At 36.0% G+C, this 17,004-nt stretch overlaps 1 protein-coding gene across 1 annotated transcript in view; it reads left to right on the forward strand.

Annotated features, from left to right (window-relative positions):
* The window catches only part of LOC138316639 (ATP-dependent DNA helicase Q4-like), a 280,275-nt gene that overhangs the window by 238,975 nt on the left and 24,296 nt on the right, over positions 1 to 17,004 (forward strand). The window contains exons 16-20 of the mRNA XM_069258313.1: positions 216 to 353; positions 10,142 to 10,447; positions 12,813 to 12,986; positions 13,027 to 13,246; positions 13,355 to 13,485. Of these exons, the coding sequence (XP_069114414.1) occupies positions 216 to 353; positions 10,142 to 10,447; positions 12,813 to 12,986; positions 13,027 to 13,246; positions 13,355 to 13,485 (969 nt within the window). The remainder of the gene's footprint in view (positions 1 to 215; positions 354 to 10,141; positions 10,448 to 12,812; positions 12,987 to 13,026; positions 13,247 to 13,354; positions 13,486 to 17,004) is intronic.

Here is a 17,004-nt window from a genome sequence, read left to right on the forward strand (position 1 = left end):
AGGGGGGTATACTAGAATCTGATTGTCTGTCTGTCTGCCATGAAATGCTGAAATAAGATTATATAAAGTTCTGAAAGTGGTTATCCTAGCTAGTTTCTGTATTTCTTTTCTATTTCAGAATTAAGACTGACCAGAGCCGTAACAGTAGACATTGCACCTTATTTGTACATACCTCTGTGTTTGGGTGTTAACTTTGACCTTTTTCTGTGTTTTAGGGTAAAGACTTATGTGAGCTGAGACGCCACACCTATGCCAATACAGTTGACTACCGGACCCTCAAAAAGTTCCTCCAGTACATATTTATACCCTGTCACTGTAAAGCTGTCCAGAAACTTCAGGAACAAGCTCAAAGAGTAGGTATACCAATATAACAATAGATACAAAAACTAGGTATACCAATATAACAATAGATACAAAGATTAGGTATACCAATATAACAATAGATACAAAGAGTAGGTATACCAATATAACAATAGATACAAAGAGTAGGTATACCAATATAACAATAGATACAAAGAGTAGGTATACCAATATAACAATAGATACAAAGAGTAGGTATACCAATATAACAATAGATACAAAGAGTAGGTATACCAATATAACAATAGATACAAAGAGTAGGTATACCAATATAACAATAGATACAAAGAGTAGGTATACCAATAGGTAGGTATACAATATAACATAGATACAAAGAGTAGGTATACCAATATAACAATAGATACAAAGAGTAGGTATACCAATATAACAATAGATACAAAGAGTAGGTATACCAATATAACAATAGATACAAAGAGTAGGTATACCAATATAACAATAGATACAAAGAGTAGGTATACCAATATAACAATAGATACAAAGAGTAGGTATACCAATATAACAATAGATACAAAGAGTAGGTTATAACAATTAAAATACCAATAAAATAGATACAAAAATAGGTATACCAATATAACAATAGATAACAAAGAGTAGGTATACCAATATAACAATAGATACAAAGAGTAGGTATACCAATATAACAATAGATACAAAGAGTAGGTATACCAATATAACAATAGATACAAAGAGTAGGTATACCAATATAACAATAGATACAAAGAGTAGGTATACCAATATAACAATAGATACAAAGAGTAGGTATACCAATATAACAATAGATACAAAGAGTAGGTATACCAATATAACAATAGATACAAAGAGTAGGTATACCAATATAACAATAGATACAAAGAGTAGGTATACCAATATAACAATAGATACAAAGAGTAGGTATACCAATATAACAATAGATACAAAGAGTAGGTATACCAATATAACAATAGATACAAAGAGTAGGTATACCAATATAACAATAGATACAAAGAGTAGGTATACCAATATAACAATAGATACAAAGAGTAGGTATACCAATATAACAATAGATACAAAGAGTAGGTATACCAATATAACAATAGATACAAAGAGTAGGTATACCAATATAACAATAGATACAAAGAGTAGGTATACCAATATAACAATAGATACAAAGAGTAGGTATACCAATATAACAATAGATACAAAGAGTAGGTATACCAATATAACAATAGATACAAAGAGTAGGTATACCAATATAACAATAGATACAAAGAGTAGGTATACCAATATAACAATAGATACAAAGAGTAGGTATACCAATATAACAATAGATACAAAGAGTAGGTATAACAATAGATACAAAGAGTAGGTATACCAATATAACAATAGATACAAAGAGTAGGTATACCAATATAACAATAGATACAAAGAGTAGGTATACCAATATAACAATAGATACAAAGAGTAGGTATACCAATATAACAATAGATACAAAGAGTAGGTATACCAATATAACAATAGATACAAAGAGTAGGTATACCAATATAACAATAGATACAAAGAGTAGGTATACCAATATAACAATAGATACAAAGAGTAGGTATACCAATATAACAATAGATACAAAGAGTAGGTATACCAATATAACAATAGATACAAAGAGTAGGTATAACAATAGATACAAAGAGACAAAGAGTAGGTATACCAATATAACAATAGATACAAAGAGTAGGTATACCAATATAACAATAGATACAAAGAGTAGGTATACCAATATAACAATAGATACAAAGAGTAGGTATACCAATATAACAATAGATACAAAAACTAGGTATACCAATATAACAATAGATACAAAAAACAAAGAGTAGGTATACCAATATAACAATAGATACAAACTAGGTATACCAATATAACAATAGATACAAAGAGTAGGTATACCAATATAACAATAAGATACAAAGAGTAGGTATACCAATATAACAATAGATACAAAGAGTAGGTATACCAATATAACAATAGATACAAAGAGTAGGTATACCAATATAACAATAGAGACAAAGAGTAGGTATACCAATATAACATATATGTCAAAGAGCTTAAATGAAACTATGTATGTAGACTTACATTGGAAAGATCTCGGATGAGTACGAAAATCAGCGTAATTTGGCAGTAATTTATGGAGTTATTGCCCTTTACACTAATAATAATTATTTGAACTTGGGAACACGATAACTTGAGTAAATATAAACCAAGCTCAATGAAACTTTGTATGTAGACTAACATTGGAAAGATTTGGGGAGAATTTGAAAATCAGCTTGATTTGAGTGTAATTTATGGAGATATTGCCCATTGCACTTATAATTATTATTGGATCTTTTATTTAAACACGATAACTTGAGTAAATAAAAACGGAGCTTAATGAAACTTTGTATTTAGACTAACATTGGAAATATTTTGAACTAGTTCAAAAAACAGCTTGATTCAACATTAATTTACGGAATTATTGCCCTTTGCACTTATAATTATTATTTGACCTTTTGAACACTATAATTTGAGTAAAGATGAACCGAGCTTAATGAAACTTTGTATGTACACTAACATTGGAAATATCTTGGAATATTTTGAGAACAGCTGGAATCGATGATAATTTATGGAGTTATTGCCCTTTGCACTAATAATTATTGGAACTTGTGAACATGCAGATAACTTAAGTAAATATGCACTGAGCTTAATGGAAATTTACATATGGACTAACGTTGGAAATATCTCGAATAAATTTGAAAATCAGCTTGATTTGACTGTAATTTACAGAGTTATTGCTCTTTGCACTATTATGATTGGACGTTGTGAACACGATAATATTGAAATAATCTAGATCTCAAGGAAAGATCTAGATCTCGAACGAGTTCAAAAACTTGATCCGACTTTTAAACTTAATTAGGAGTTATTATCCCCCGTCCAACGAAGTTGGCGGGGGATATACAAATGGGTTCCGTCCGTCCATACGAATGGTTTCCGGAGCATAACTCTAAAACTAGTAGAGATATTTCCACGAAACTTCATACACACATTGGTCTTATGGTCTAGTAGTGCCTTTTGCTATTTTTAGGTTTTCATTTTTTGCATTTTTTCCGTAATCATGGAAACATTGCTGAAAATATCATATTTTTGTACCAGGTTCGTTTCCGGAGCATAACTCTAAAACCAGAAGAGATATTTCCACGAAACTTCATAGACACATTGGTCTTATGGTCTAGTAGTGCCTTTTGCTATTTTAAGGTTTTCACTTTTTGTACTTTTTTCTGTAACCATGGAAACATTGCTGAAAATGGCAGATTTTTGTGTAAGAATCGTTTCCGGAGCACAACTCTAAAACCAGCAGAGATATTTCCATGAAACTTCATAGACACATTGTTCTTATGGTCTAGTAGTGCCTTTTGCTATTTTTAGGTTTTCATTTTTTGCACTTTTTCCGTAACCATGGAAACATTGCTGAAAATATCATATTTTTGTACCAGGTTCGTTTCCGGAGCATAACTCTAAAACCAGAAGAGATATTTCCACAAAAATTTATAGACACATTGGTCTTATGGTCTATTAGTGCCTTTTGCTATTTTAAGGTTTTCACTTTTTGTACTTTTTTCTGTAACCATGGAAACATTGCTGAAAATGGCAGATTTTTGTGTAAGAATCGTTTCCGGAGCACAACTCTAAAACCAGCAGAGATATTTCCATGAAACTTCATAGACACATTGTTCTTATGGTCTAGTAGTGCCTTTTGCTATTTTAAGGTTTTCATTTTTTGCACTTTTTCCGTAACCATGGAAACATTGCTGAAAATATCATATTTTTGTACCAGGTTCGTTTCCGGAGCATAACTCTAAAACCAGCAGAGATATTTCCACTTCATAGACACATTCATTTTATGGTGTAGTAGTACCTTTTGCTATTTTTAGGTTTTCATTTTTTGCACTTTTTCCTGTTTTTTTTCATACACATAAATCTCCACAATCAAAGTTACTTCAGCTTTGATATCTCCATTGGCGGGGGATCTGAATGACTATGTCCTTGTTGCCTTTGCAATAATAATTATTGAACCTTGTAAACACGATAATGTTAGTTAATATGCTCCAAGGTTAATGAAACTTTGTATGCAGACCTATTAGATCTATGTTTCTATTTTGTGAACAAAAGACATCAGTTGGCTAGTAAATGACAAAAGTATTTTGTATCAAATATCAGAAGACCGTTAAGGCCAATGGGCCTCTTGCTTACAGAATAAATATTTTATTCCCCCAGCTTGAGAGGGATTTAGATATATCTATTATTATGTCCCCTAAGAGAAGTGGGGGGACATATTGTTTTTGCTCGGTTTCTTATTATTAAATTTTAGCTCACCTGGTCCGAAGGACCGAGGTGAGCTTATGGGATACCGCAGCGTCCGGCGTCCGGTTGGATTTCAACAAAATATGACTGGTAGTATCCTTATGGGCTACTAATTGAAAATTGTACAAATGATGGGGCTGATCCCCCGGGGGCCTGAGGGGCGGGGCCAAAAGGGGTCAATTTGGCCATTTCCATATAAACGACCTCTTCTCTGAAACCAAGCATGGGATAGCACTCATAATGCAATGGTAGCATCCTTATAGGGTGGGGATTCAAAATTGTACAAATGATGGGGCTGACCCCCCGGGGGCCTGAGGGGCGGGGTCAAATGGGGTCAATTTGGCTATTTCCATAAAAACGACTTCTTCTCTGAAACTAAGCATGGGATAGCACTCATAATGCAATGGTAGTATCCTTATAGGGTGGGGATTCAAAATTGTACAAATGATGGGGCTGACCCCCAGGGGGCCTGAGGGGCGGGGTCAAAAGGGGTCAATTTGGCTATTTCCATATAAACGACTTCTTCTCTGAAACCATGCATAGGATAGCACCCATAATGCGATGGTAGCATCCTTATAGGGTGGGGATTCAAAATTGTACAAATGATGGGGCTGACCTCCCGGGGGCCTGAGGAGCGGGTCAAAAGGGGCCAATTTGGCTATTTCCATATAAACGACTTCTTCTCTGAAACTAAGCGTGGTATAGCACCCATAATGCAATGGTAGCATCCTTATAGGGTGGGGATTCAAAATTGTACAAATGATGGGGCTGACCCCCGGGGGCCTGAGGGGCGGGGTCAAAAGGCGTCAATTTGGCTATTTCCATATAAACGACTTCTTCTCTGAAACTAAGCATGGTATAGCACCCATAAAGCAATGGTAGCATCCTTATAGGGTGGGGATTCAAAATTGTGCAAATGACAGGGCTGACCCCCCGGGGGCCTGAGGGGCGGGATCAAAAGGGGTCAATTTGGCTATTTCCATATAAACGACTTCTTCTCTGAAACTAAGCATGGTATAGCACCCATAAAGCAATGGTAGCATCCTTATAGGGTGGGGATTCCAAATTGTGCAAATGACAGGGCTGACCCCCGGGGGCCTGAGGGGCGGGGTCAAAAGGCGTCAATTTCCGTAACGTTATTAATACTCACTAGTCCGGAAATTCGTATTCCGAATCCGGAACTCCATTTTGGGAACGGAATGTCATTTTCGTTAATAAATTCCCGCAATAATCCGGACAATTTGTTGTCGCCACGTGCCGAGAAAATCCAAGGCCAGCTACAGTCATGTGTACAATACACACAATCACTTGACACTGAGTGTGTTGTAATAACGACGGCTGCCAGGTCATAGCCACGGGCGTTTACCTGAACATCTTTCACACGGGTACATGCAGTCATGTAACGGTACTTCAGTGTTGTTATTGAGATACGCAATATACGTTTAGCCACACGCTTTTAAACATGCAGTTTGAGCTTGGGTACGGGTACGTATGCTGTAGATACCTTACTTGTTTCGCATGCAGAATACATCGCTATGAGTATCGGATACAATAAAGTGAGATAATACTCACAAAATTAATAAGAATTTTAAATGTATGTGAATCTATTCGAATTCATCGCTTATGGTATAAGATATAAAGGCTACGGCATATGCCATTTACACGTGTGTGACATTGTGCACGAAGTTAGACGTGAACGGGCGCGTAGTCGTTACAAACGTCTGTAAGTCAGAAAGCAAATACTTGTAGAAATGGGCATTAAAAACACACATTATACAAAATAACAATTATATGAGTTCATAAAATGTTCACAACTATTTGTTATCATAGTTTTTTTATGCCAAGAACGTAGATGATATTGATCCTTTGTTAGGCAATTTGCCGTACGATAGATCAAGAGTGGGATACGTAGCTATATGCATACATACTACACAATTAACAATGGCTTTAGGTTTCGTATTTTGAAGAAGAAATACGTTTATTCAATATTTTTAACGTAATGATATAAAAATACCTATAAAACATAACAAAAGAAGTATTAATTATGATACACGTATATTACATAAAAGCCTATCATCGATTACAAGGTCAAGGGGAGTAACTCGTACGTGACAATTTAATTGACTAAGAACACGGAATTCGGCAGTCCGGAAAACTCGTAATCCGGACGGTTTAGGCTGGGAACGAAGGTGTCCGGATTATCGAGGGTCCACTGTAAATGACTTTTTCTCTGCAACTTAACATGGGATTACACTCATAATGCAATGGTTACATCCTTATAGGGTTTGGATTCAAAATTTTGCAGATGATGGGGCTGACCCCCCGGGGGCCTGGGTGGGGTCAAAAGTGGTTAATTTAGCTATTTCCATATAAACGACTTCTTCTCTGCAACTAAGAATGGAAGAGCACTTATAATGCAATGGTAGCATCCTTACAGGGTTGGGATTTGAAATTGTACAAATGATAGGGCTGACCCCCGGGGCCTTAGACGGCAATAGATGCGAGGTCAAAAAGGTCAATTAGGCTACTACTTTCATATAAATTACTTTGTCTCTGAACCTATGTATTGGATAGCATATTTGTATGGTATCAATAGCATCATTGTATGGTTGTGATTCAAAATTAAACTTTGGGAGTCAATTTTGCTTATTTTTCTAATTGTCAGAGTCTTGTGATAATTACTAACAAAAAACCAGGTGAGCGATACAGGCCCTCTGGGCCTCTTGTATTATTATTACAAGCAAACCGATACTTACATTATATATATTATTGGCTTTTTAGGTAAAATATGTGTTTTCATTCAAATATCACATACAGTGTATATAACAATAATGACAATAAAAGAGCTAACCGAATTTTATAACATATATGTATAATTAATTTTTCACAAAAAATAATACGGCCAGCCACTTGAAACGTCATGATATACATGTGCATATCAAAAGGTCTCCAATACTTTTAAATGACATACGTACCAAATTACTAGTAAATGTTTCTGTCCTAATTTATGTGCGCCTGTGTTTTGGCTGAGATGACCAAGATTGCACCTTACGGTCTCAGAATAACAGTTGAGACTGCTTGTTTTACACATGTTCATAGAAATTTAAGTGTCGAAAACAGATATATCTAGATATATATATATCCCATGAAAAGTTACATTATATAAGACCACGATCGAGAGCATCGTGGGTAGCGATAGGTCAAGGACGTCTCCTTGCAGGCGGTGTATGGGATTTGCAAATTATTTAGTCTAGATAAAATAAATTATTATTCTAATTACTGGATTATGTAAATAATGAATGTATGTAGATCTACTTGCAATATTTCCAACGTTGGACATTTTTTATTTAGCTATAATTAATATCGATGCTGATATCGTTTGTGCAATGAGATGAGATAAGGAGGTTTTGCCGAGTCATCTCGGTTTTCCCTGTCGACACCAAAATAAAACTTGTATTGTAAGATAGTGACCGTGTATTCTGTGTATCCTGCAACTATTTCATTATACATACAGAAAATGGTATTCAAAACGAAAGCAAATTGCCTGTTATTTACACGATTTTACTCAAAGCGAAATGCTTCTTTGATGATCAAGAAAAGATACATTCACCAAACCGAATGAGTGTGTACTCCTTTTACTACCATGGGAAATATGTAAGCGACGTCATTCCGGTGATTGTGACGTCACTGTTTGGCAGGACTGACTACCGTTTCATTCACTCCTACTAAAAGTGACGTCACTAGAATGTTCTGGATCAAGTCCATCAAATTTAGAAATTGAATCAAACGAAAGAAATTAAACATCTATTTATTGACGTTGTAATATTTTCCTATTGCAACTGTTACAGGAAATTCTTATTATCTGGTATCGAGTTCTATGCCCGACTAATGTCGATATTAGTGCTGAAAATGCGTTGTTTCTTGATATTGTTCCGCTTCTTTTGTTGACTTTAAATTCGTAAAATGAACTTAACCCTCGAAGGGCGTCAGATCGCTTGTTTTTCAAGGGGAATAATCACCGTAGTAATAAAGCCCTTCCAAGTATGGCAACAGTGAATATTTGCATCAGGGAAATAGGGACACAAAAAGTAGATTTTCTCCAAAAGTAAGTAAGTTACACTACATTAATTTTGCTGGAACACTTAAAAAATCGTTCTGATTTCAGAACAATTGGAATTATGAAGATACCTCTTACAGTATTTTTATTATTATTATTATATATAATGTAAGTTAATTATTTCATCCACATTTTTGTAAAGATTTTGGTATTCCAAGATGGCCGCTGGTCCACTTCCTGTTTTCAGGTTTCAGTCTCCGATCTAAATGAAAATTGGTCTATAGGGATATTAAGGGATCGCGAACAACATGCAAACTTTTTTCTTAAAGATTTTGCTATTCCAAGATGGCCACTTGCTCATTTCCTGTTCTTCAGGATTCAAAGGGTCAGGATGACCTTTAGTCCTGACAAAGTTTTTTTTTTCTTTCTGGCTCAATCAGAAAGCCACGGTGGCCGCCACAGCCTCCATTTTGAAAAAGCTTTTTGAACTTCTTCTCAAGTTCTACAGGTGCAATTTGTATGAAACTTGCCTGAAATGATCCTGACATGGTTCTGACCAATAGGTTTTTTTTTCGACTCAATCTGAAATTCCAGATGGCTGCCACAACCGCTATCTTGAAAACACATTTGGAAATTCTCAAGTTCTACCTATGTGATTTAGCTGAAACTTGCATGAAATGATCCTCACATGGTCCCGACCAAGTTTTATTATTTTTCAGCTTGATTCAATTAATGCGGTCCACAATAAATACAAACCGAAACGATTCGAAGAAGTTCAACAAAAAAAAAAATGAAAAGTTACGTATTTTGGGTCTTAAAGGTCCTCTTGTTTGTAGTTCTCCATAAGTTTTTTTTAACCTGACCATGATAAATCTAAAACAATTCTTGCATCAAATAAGTTATAATAGTGCCTTGCACTTTCCTAGGTTGCTATGATGGTGACCTCAAAGATTAAAGTTTAAATCAGCACCCATTAATTCTTATCGAGACATATTTTGTGCAGTATCTCAGAATCATGAGACATTATGCAGTGAACTGTAGTTCAGTTTCTAAAACTATTTGTCAGAAGTTGACATCTGATTTTTTCTGGCATTCACAAAGATTTGTCTATAAAAGGGACAGAAAATATCTTGTTACATGTGTAGCGGGATAGGACTGGATCAATCATCGGCTCAATGGTAGAGCATTTGGCTAGTGTTCGGACGTCCCAGGTTCACATCCCGGTCTGGCCACTACATTTTCTCCTCTCCTGTTACACATCTAGATACTGATCATTTCAGCATAGATTCACAGATTACTCGTTTTTGTAAAGAAAATGTTTTTTTTACGCATTAACAGGAGAAGGAAGAATGTGAGCAAACTGCAAGTTTGTGTGTGACAGATTGGGATGATGCAGACACTGGAGAACTGTCACCAGTGGGCGACACTGGAATAACAACATCGGATGGAGACACTTTAGTACCAACACTGGGGCGAGACACCAAAGTGCAATCACAAGATGGAGACACTGGAGTACGAACTCCACAAGCAGACACTCAGATATCAACACCAGAGGGAGACACCAGAGTACCAACACCAGAGGGAGACACCAGAGTACCAACACCAGAGGGAGACACCAGAGTACCAACACCAGAGGGACTGGGATGACCAAGATTGCACCTTACGGTCTCAGAATAACAGTTGAGACTGCTTGTTTTACACATGTTCATAGAAATTTAACTGTCGAAAACAGATATATCTAGATATATATATCCCATGAAAAGTTACATTATATAAGACCACGATCGAGAGCATCGTGGGTAGCGATAGGTCAAGGACGTCTCCTTGCAGGCGGTGTATGGGATTTGCAAATTATTTAGTCTAGATAAAATAAATTATTATTCTAATTACTGGATTATGTAAATAATGAATGTATGTAGATCTACTTGCAATATTTCCAACGTTGGACATTTTTTATTTAGCTATAATTAATATCGATGCTGATATCGTTTGTGCAATGAGATGAGATAAGGAGGTTTTGCCGAGTCATCTCGGTTTTCCCTGTCGACACCAAAATAAAACTTGTATTGTAAGATAGTGACCGTGTATTCTGTGTATCCTGCAACTATTTCATTATACATACAGAAAATGGTATTCAAAACGAAAGCAAATTGCCTGTTATTTACACGATTTTACTCAAAGCGAAATGCTTCTTTGATGATCAAGAAAAGATACATTCACCAAACCGAATGAGTGTGTACTCCTTTTACTACCATGGGAAATATGTAAGCGACGTCATTCCGGTGATTGTGACGTCACTGTTTGGCAGGACTGACTACCGTTTCATTCACTCCTACTAAAAGTGACGTCACTAGAATGTTCTGGATCAAGTCATCGAATTTAGAAATTGAATCAAACGAAAGAAATTAAACATCTATTTACTGACGTTGTAATATTTTCCTATTGCAACTGTTACAGGAAATTCTTATTATCTGGTATCGAGTTCTATGCCCGACTAATGTCGATATTAGTGCTGAAAATGCGTTGTTTCTTGATATTGTTCCGCTTCTTTTGTTGACTTTAAATTCGTAAAATGAACTTAACCCTCGAAGGGCGTCAGATCGCTTGTTTTCAAGGGGAATAATCACCGTAGTAATAAAGACCTTCCAAGTATGGCAACAGTGAATATTTGCATCAGGGAAATAGGGACACAAAAAGTAGATTTCTCCAAAAGTAAGTAAGTTACACTACATTAATTTTGCTGGAACACTTAAAAAATCGTTATGATTTCAGAACAATTGGAATTATGAAGATACCTCTTACAGTATTTTTATTATTATTATTATATATAATGTAAGTTAATTATTTCATCCACATTTTTGTAAAGATTTTGGTATTCCAAGATGGCCGCTGGTCCACTTCCTGTTTTCAGGTTTCAGTCTCCGATCTAAATGAAAATTGGTTTATAGGGATATTAAGGGATCGCGAACAACATGCAAACTTTTTTCTTAAAGATTTTGCTATTCCAAGATGGCCACTTGCTCATTTCCTGTTCTTCAGGATTCAAAGGGTCAGGATGACCTTTAGTCATCACAAATTTTTTTTTTTTTTTTTTTTTTCTGGCTCAATCAGAAAGCCACGGTGGCCGCCACAGCCTCCATTTTGAAAAAGCTTTTTGAACTTCTTCTCAAGTTCTACAGGTGCAATTTGAATGAAACTTGCCTGAAATGATCCTGACATGGTTCTGACCAATAGTTTTTTTTTCGACTCAATCTGAAATCCCAGATGGCTGCCACAACCGCTATCTTGAAAACACATTTGGAAATTCTCAAGTTCTACCTATGTGATTTAGCTGAAACTTGCATGAAATGATCCTCACATGGTCCGGACCAAGTTTTATTATTTTTCAGCTTGATTCAATTAATGCGGTCCACAATAAATACAAACCAAAACGATTCGAAGAAGTTCAACAAAAAAAAAAAAATGAAAAGTTACGTATTTTGGGTCTTAAAGGTCCTCTTGTTTGTAGTTCTCCATAAGTTTTTTTAACCTGATCATGATAAATCTAAAACAATTCTTGCATCAAATAAGTTATAATAGTGCCTTGCACTTTCCTAGGTTGCTATGATGGTGACCTCAAAGATTAAAGTTTAAATCAGCACCCATTAATTCTTATCGAGACATATTTTGTGCAGTATCTCAGAATCATGAGACATTATGCAGTGAACTGTAGTTCAGTTTCTAAAACTATTTGTCAGAAGTTGACATCTGATTTTTTCTGGCATTCACAAAGATTTGTTTATAAAAGGGACAGAAAATATCTTGTTACATGTGTAGCGGGATAGGACTGGATCAATCATCGGCTCAATGGTAGAGCATTTGGCTAGTGTTCGGACGTCCCAGGTTCACATCCCGGTCTGGCCACTACATTTTCTCCTCTCCTGTTACACATCTAGATACTGATCATTTCAGCATAGATTCACAGATTACTCGTTTTTGTAAAGAAAATGTTTTTTTTACGCATTAACAGGAGAAGGAAGAATGTGAGCAAACTGCAAGTTTGTGTGTGACAGATTGGGATGATGCAGACACTGGAGAACTGTCACCAGTGGGCGACACTGGAATAACAACATCGGATGGAGACACTTTAGTACCAACACTGGGGCGAGACACCAAAGTGCAATCACAAGATGGAGACACTGGAGTACGAACTCCACAAGCAGACACTCAGATATCAACACCAGAGGAGAGACACCAGAGGAGTACCAGAACCAACACCAGAGGGAGACACCAGAGTACCAACACCAGAGGGAGACACCAGAGTACCAACACCAGAGGGAGACACCAGAGTACCAACACCAGAGGGAGACACTGGTACATCTGTAAAGCCTCGGATTTGTCCTGGACATGAGAGAGCCATACCAATAGAGGACACAGTCTCTAATTTAGATGTCAAAGAGGAAGGTATGTTATTTATTTATTTTTGCAGTAACATGTATAAATTTCGTACTTTGTATGATTTTATCTTAAGCCGCCATTTTGACTGACTTTCTATCCTAAATACACTGCCAGGACTGTGTACACTAATGTGTTACCTGGAGAACCATTCTCAGATGTGGCTACAGTCAATGGCCAACGTGTACGCCAACTGCCATATACAGTGCTACGGAGGCCCCAGTCACTTACAAAAACTGGCAAAAAAGGCAAGTACTTTGACTTTATTTATAGGCCTATTTCTATGTAGAGAGCAACCAACTAAATAATTTTACTTAGACCACAGTGTTAAACTTTGTTAAAGTTTTGTACTGTATTATTAAAACAAAGGAATATTAGTTAGCTATTGTGTTCTATAATTAAAGTCTAGGTTCTCATATAACACTAGATAGAAAAAAAAGTTTGGGTCCTTCTGCTCAAACTCCAACCAGGGTAGCTTTATTGAAATCAGGCTCATTTTGCACTAAAAAAAACTTGAGATTTTAATGTTTTTACCTATTCATTATCAAAATTGATATTTTGAACCTAAATCTCAATATGAATTTCCAAATTCATATCATGGTTATCAAGGGATAATTACCTGTCAGAAAACTTTTTTACTGTTGAAATTCATAATTAGCCAGCCAATCAGCGGCCGTGTTAAAATAGCTGGGCTCAATCTTGTATACACAGGGGCCATTTTGAAGGTCTTTTTTTTTATTTAGTTGGTTGTTCCCTATACAGTGTTACAGAAACAGTCAGTTTGATAACAAAAACAAAACATAATTTAAACTTTCATATAAATTTTGATCCTCACTCATTTAAAAAATTAAAGTGATTATTTAAACTGTCATATACACTGGCCGGTACAGAGGCCCTAGCCAGTTAAAGAAAAGGAGGATGAGTACCATGCAGATGTCTTAAATATCAACCAATGTCATTTTGTACTACAAAGAGACCCCTATCAGTTTCCTTCAGTATGTTTTAACTTATATAGAGATTGTTAAATGAAAATAACATTTCTCGATCTTTAGAGTAAATGTCACATCTTGAACCTGCACAGTAAATAATATCTCTGCATGGGGACCAAGATCCTGATAGCACACATGTATCATAATACCATATTCGCTGTCATTATAGCGCCGAGGGCACTTAAAAAACTGTAAAAAAGTGGGGCGCTTGTTAGTGAACCAAAATGTAGATTGTGGACGAAAAGAATCAGTCATATTTTAACTCCTTGTACTCATGACACATTCATCTGTTACATTAAACATGCATATGCCATTTAACCTATGAGATGCATTTTTATGTTGTGATTCACATGTAAAAGACTTGCAAGTTCATGTAATATGGAATACAATGCTGATGTTTGAGGCATCACATGTAATGTGGTAATTAGTGAATCAAAATCCCTAGCTATGAATTTGTTACAAGTCATTTATAGGATGACATAAGCCATCAGACATCACCAATCGATATTGTGTATACTTTACATTCAAACAACTTTTTTTCATTAACTGAAAGGCTAAGAGATCTGCTACTTTGCTAATACAGTTGGTAGTAGACTAAAGGTTACACATTGTGCACACGGTGTGAACTACGAGTGGACACGGAGTGCACGAGGTTTAGACTACAGGTAGACACGGAGTGCACGAGGTTTAGACTACAGGTAGACACGGAGTGCACAAGAATTAGACTACAGGTAGACACGGAGTGCACTACGTGTGAACACGGTGTCCACTACAGGTGGACATCGTGTCCAGGTAATATGTCCACTACATTCAGACACTACAGACAAACTAGATGATGTGTTACAGAGATATGAGAAAATATCTATTTATTCTGCAGTCTATATGGACTTTGACAGATAGAAATATTTATTGCGATCAGAAACATACATGTAATATTTATTGCAACATAAAACTGCCCTTAATTACTAGAAAACCATTCGCACGGTAATGTTTATTTGAATTGATACATATAAAGTCTCAGTAAAAATGTATCAAAACATATCATCATTCAATTAATTTATAAATCAAAACTTTTAGTAGAAGTTATAAAAGCAAATTAACTGCGTACAGGTTGTTACGGTAAACCACGTACTGGTTATGTCTCATCAATGGATCGTTCAAGTCCGCATTTTCCCAGTAAAAAACTTGTTTCTTGCTAGTGATATATAGTTTAAACATTGACTTTTTATTCTTATAAATCTTAATTTGTTTTAAGCCCTGTCAAATGTGTATACGTTGTGCATTTGCTTCGTGGAACCTGGTGCATTGCAAAGCATTGGAAATATGAAAAATCGTCACACAGAATCGTTAAAAGACGACATTAGAAGATATATGGCTTATTCTTTTGCTTGAAACCAACAATGTGTGGAGGAACCTGTAAGCTCTGGCTTTAGGAATTAGTGTAATTAATTTAGTATTGAGGCATGTGGCCTCGGCTTGCCTATGCAGCTCATAGCTGAATTTTCTCACAAGCGGATTGAGGCTTTATGATACCAAAATGATGGATCTATACTTGACCCTGATGAGTGATATTAAACGAGGACAGAGTCAAAATAAAGTCAAAGCTTCTTGGACTTTTTCTATTTTCGGGAAGTATTTGTACAATTTAGTGATGTGTTGGATGAGATGATGTGTAGTGTTTGGCTCAATTTGTGTTTTAATTTTTTTGAAAAGCTAGATTAATTTTGTGACCATTATTCCTATTCTACCGATCTTTTACAAAACATCATGAGTTTCGTGGTAAACAAAATGCAGTGATTAAGTACGCTGTGGATAATATGCACCGCTTGTGCTCGTAAGGTTGACCCACTAGGCTAGGATTGCCATGTTGCAAATGGTCACTTGGGACTTCACTCTGTCTCCCATCATCAATCTCGGGTCATGATTTTTTTATTTCAACTAACATTGGTCAGACTGAGGGCATAGATGGGGGCCGTTCATTGGCCCCAGTTTGTCAATTATGTTTTTCAGTCTGAGTGTGTTCACAGCTTATCAACTACACCTGTTTGACGTACATTATACATACTCCATGACTAGAAGGGTCCATTTGTAGCATTGTGAGGCTTGTACTTATGGTGTGGCTATCTCTTTTCTTCTACATATATTTATCAATGTACTCATCGTACTAATATACTTAGCAGGTTGTTTTAATAACTGATGTATCGTAAAGTGTAGGGCGGAAATGGTATTTTATACTCTGGGCTTCGGTTTTGCACTTTTGAATATTTATGTTTGACTGATATGAAGCTGTGCTTTAGATTTAAAATTAAAATAAAAAAATATAACACATATAATACAAAAAAATCAAGTGGAAAAAAAAACCCTCCAAAACCGAAACCCTTAGTCACAAAAACCGGATGTCCCTCTAGAATAGAAAACAGGAACTATTGGATGGTGATTGTACGGTGTTGACATTCATCTTTATTAATTAGTTATATTATAAACTTCCACAAACAAAGCTGAGGTTTTCCTTACTCATATTCCGTTTGTCCAGTTACCGTGGATGTAGCGCGCGGTTGTTTTATAGGATCGGTGTTGAATAGTCTAAAGGGTTATACTATGTAATAACACGTTCTGATAAATAGCCGGGCTCTTAGCGTGTGCGACATGCCGATTAGAATGGCATTGAGGTCTGTGTCTAGTAAGCGCGTCCGATCCGGGTTTGATATACACAGCCGTACCTGTACCATAGTTGTCGCATGCCATGTCCTTGGGGCATGTATTTACAGGTGTAAAAGC

This window comes from Argopecten irradians, chromosome 2, assembly GCF_041381155.1.
Source record: "Argopecten irradians isolate NY chromosome 2, Ai_NY, whole genome shotgun sequence".
In the NCBI taxonomy this organism is placed as follows: domain Eukaryota; kingdom Metazoa; phylum Mollusca; class Bivalvia; order Pectinida; family Pectinidae; genus Argopecten; species Argopecten irradians.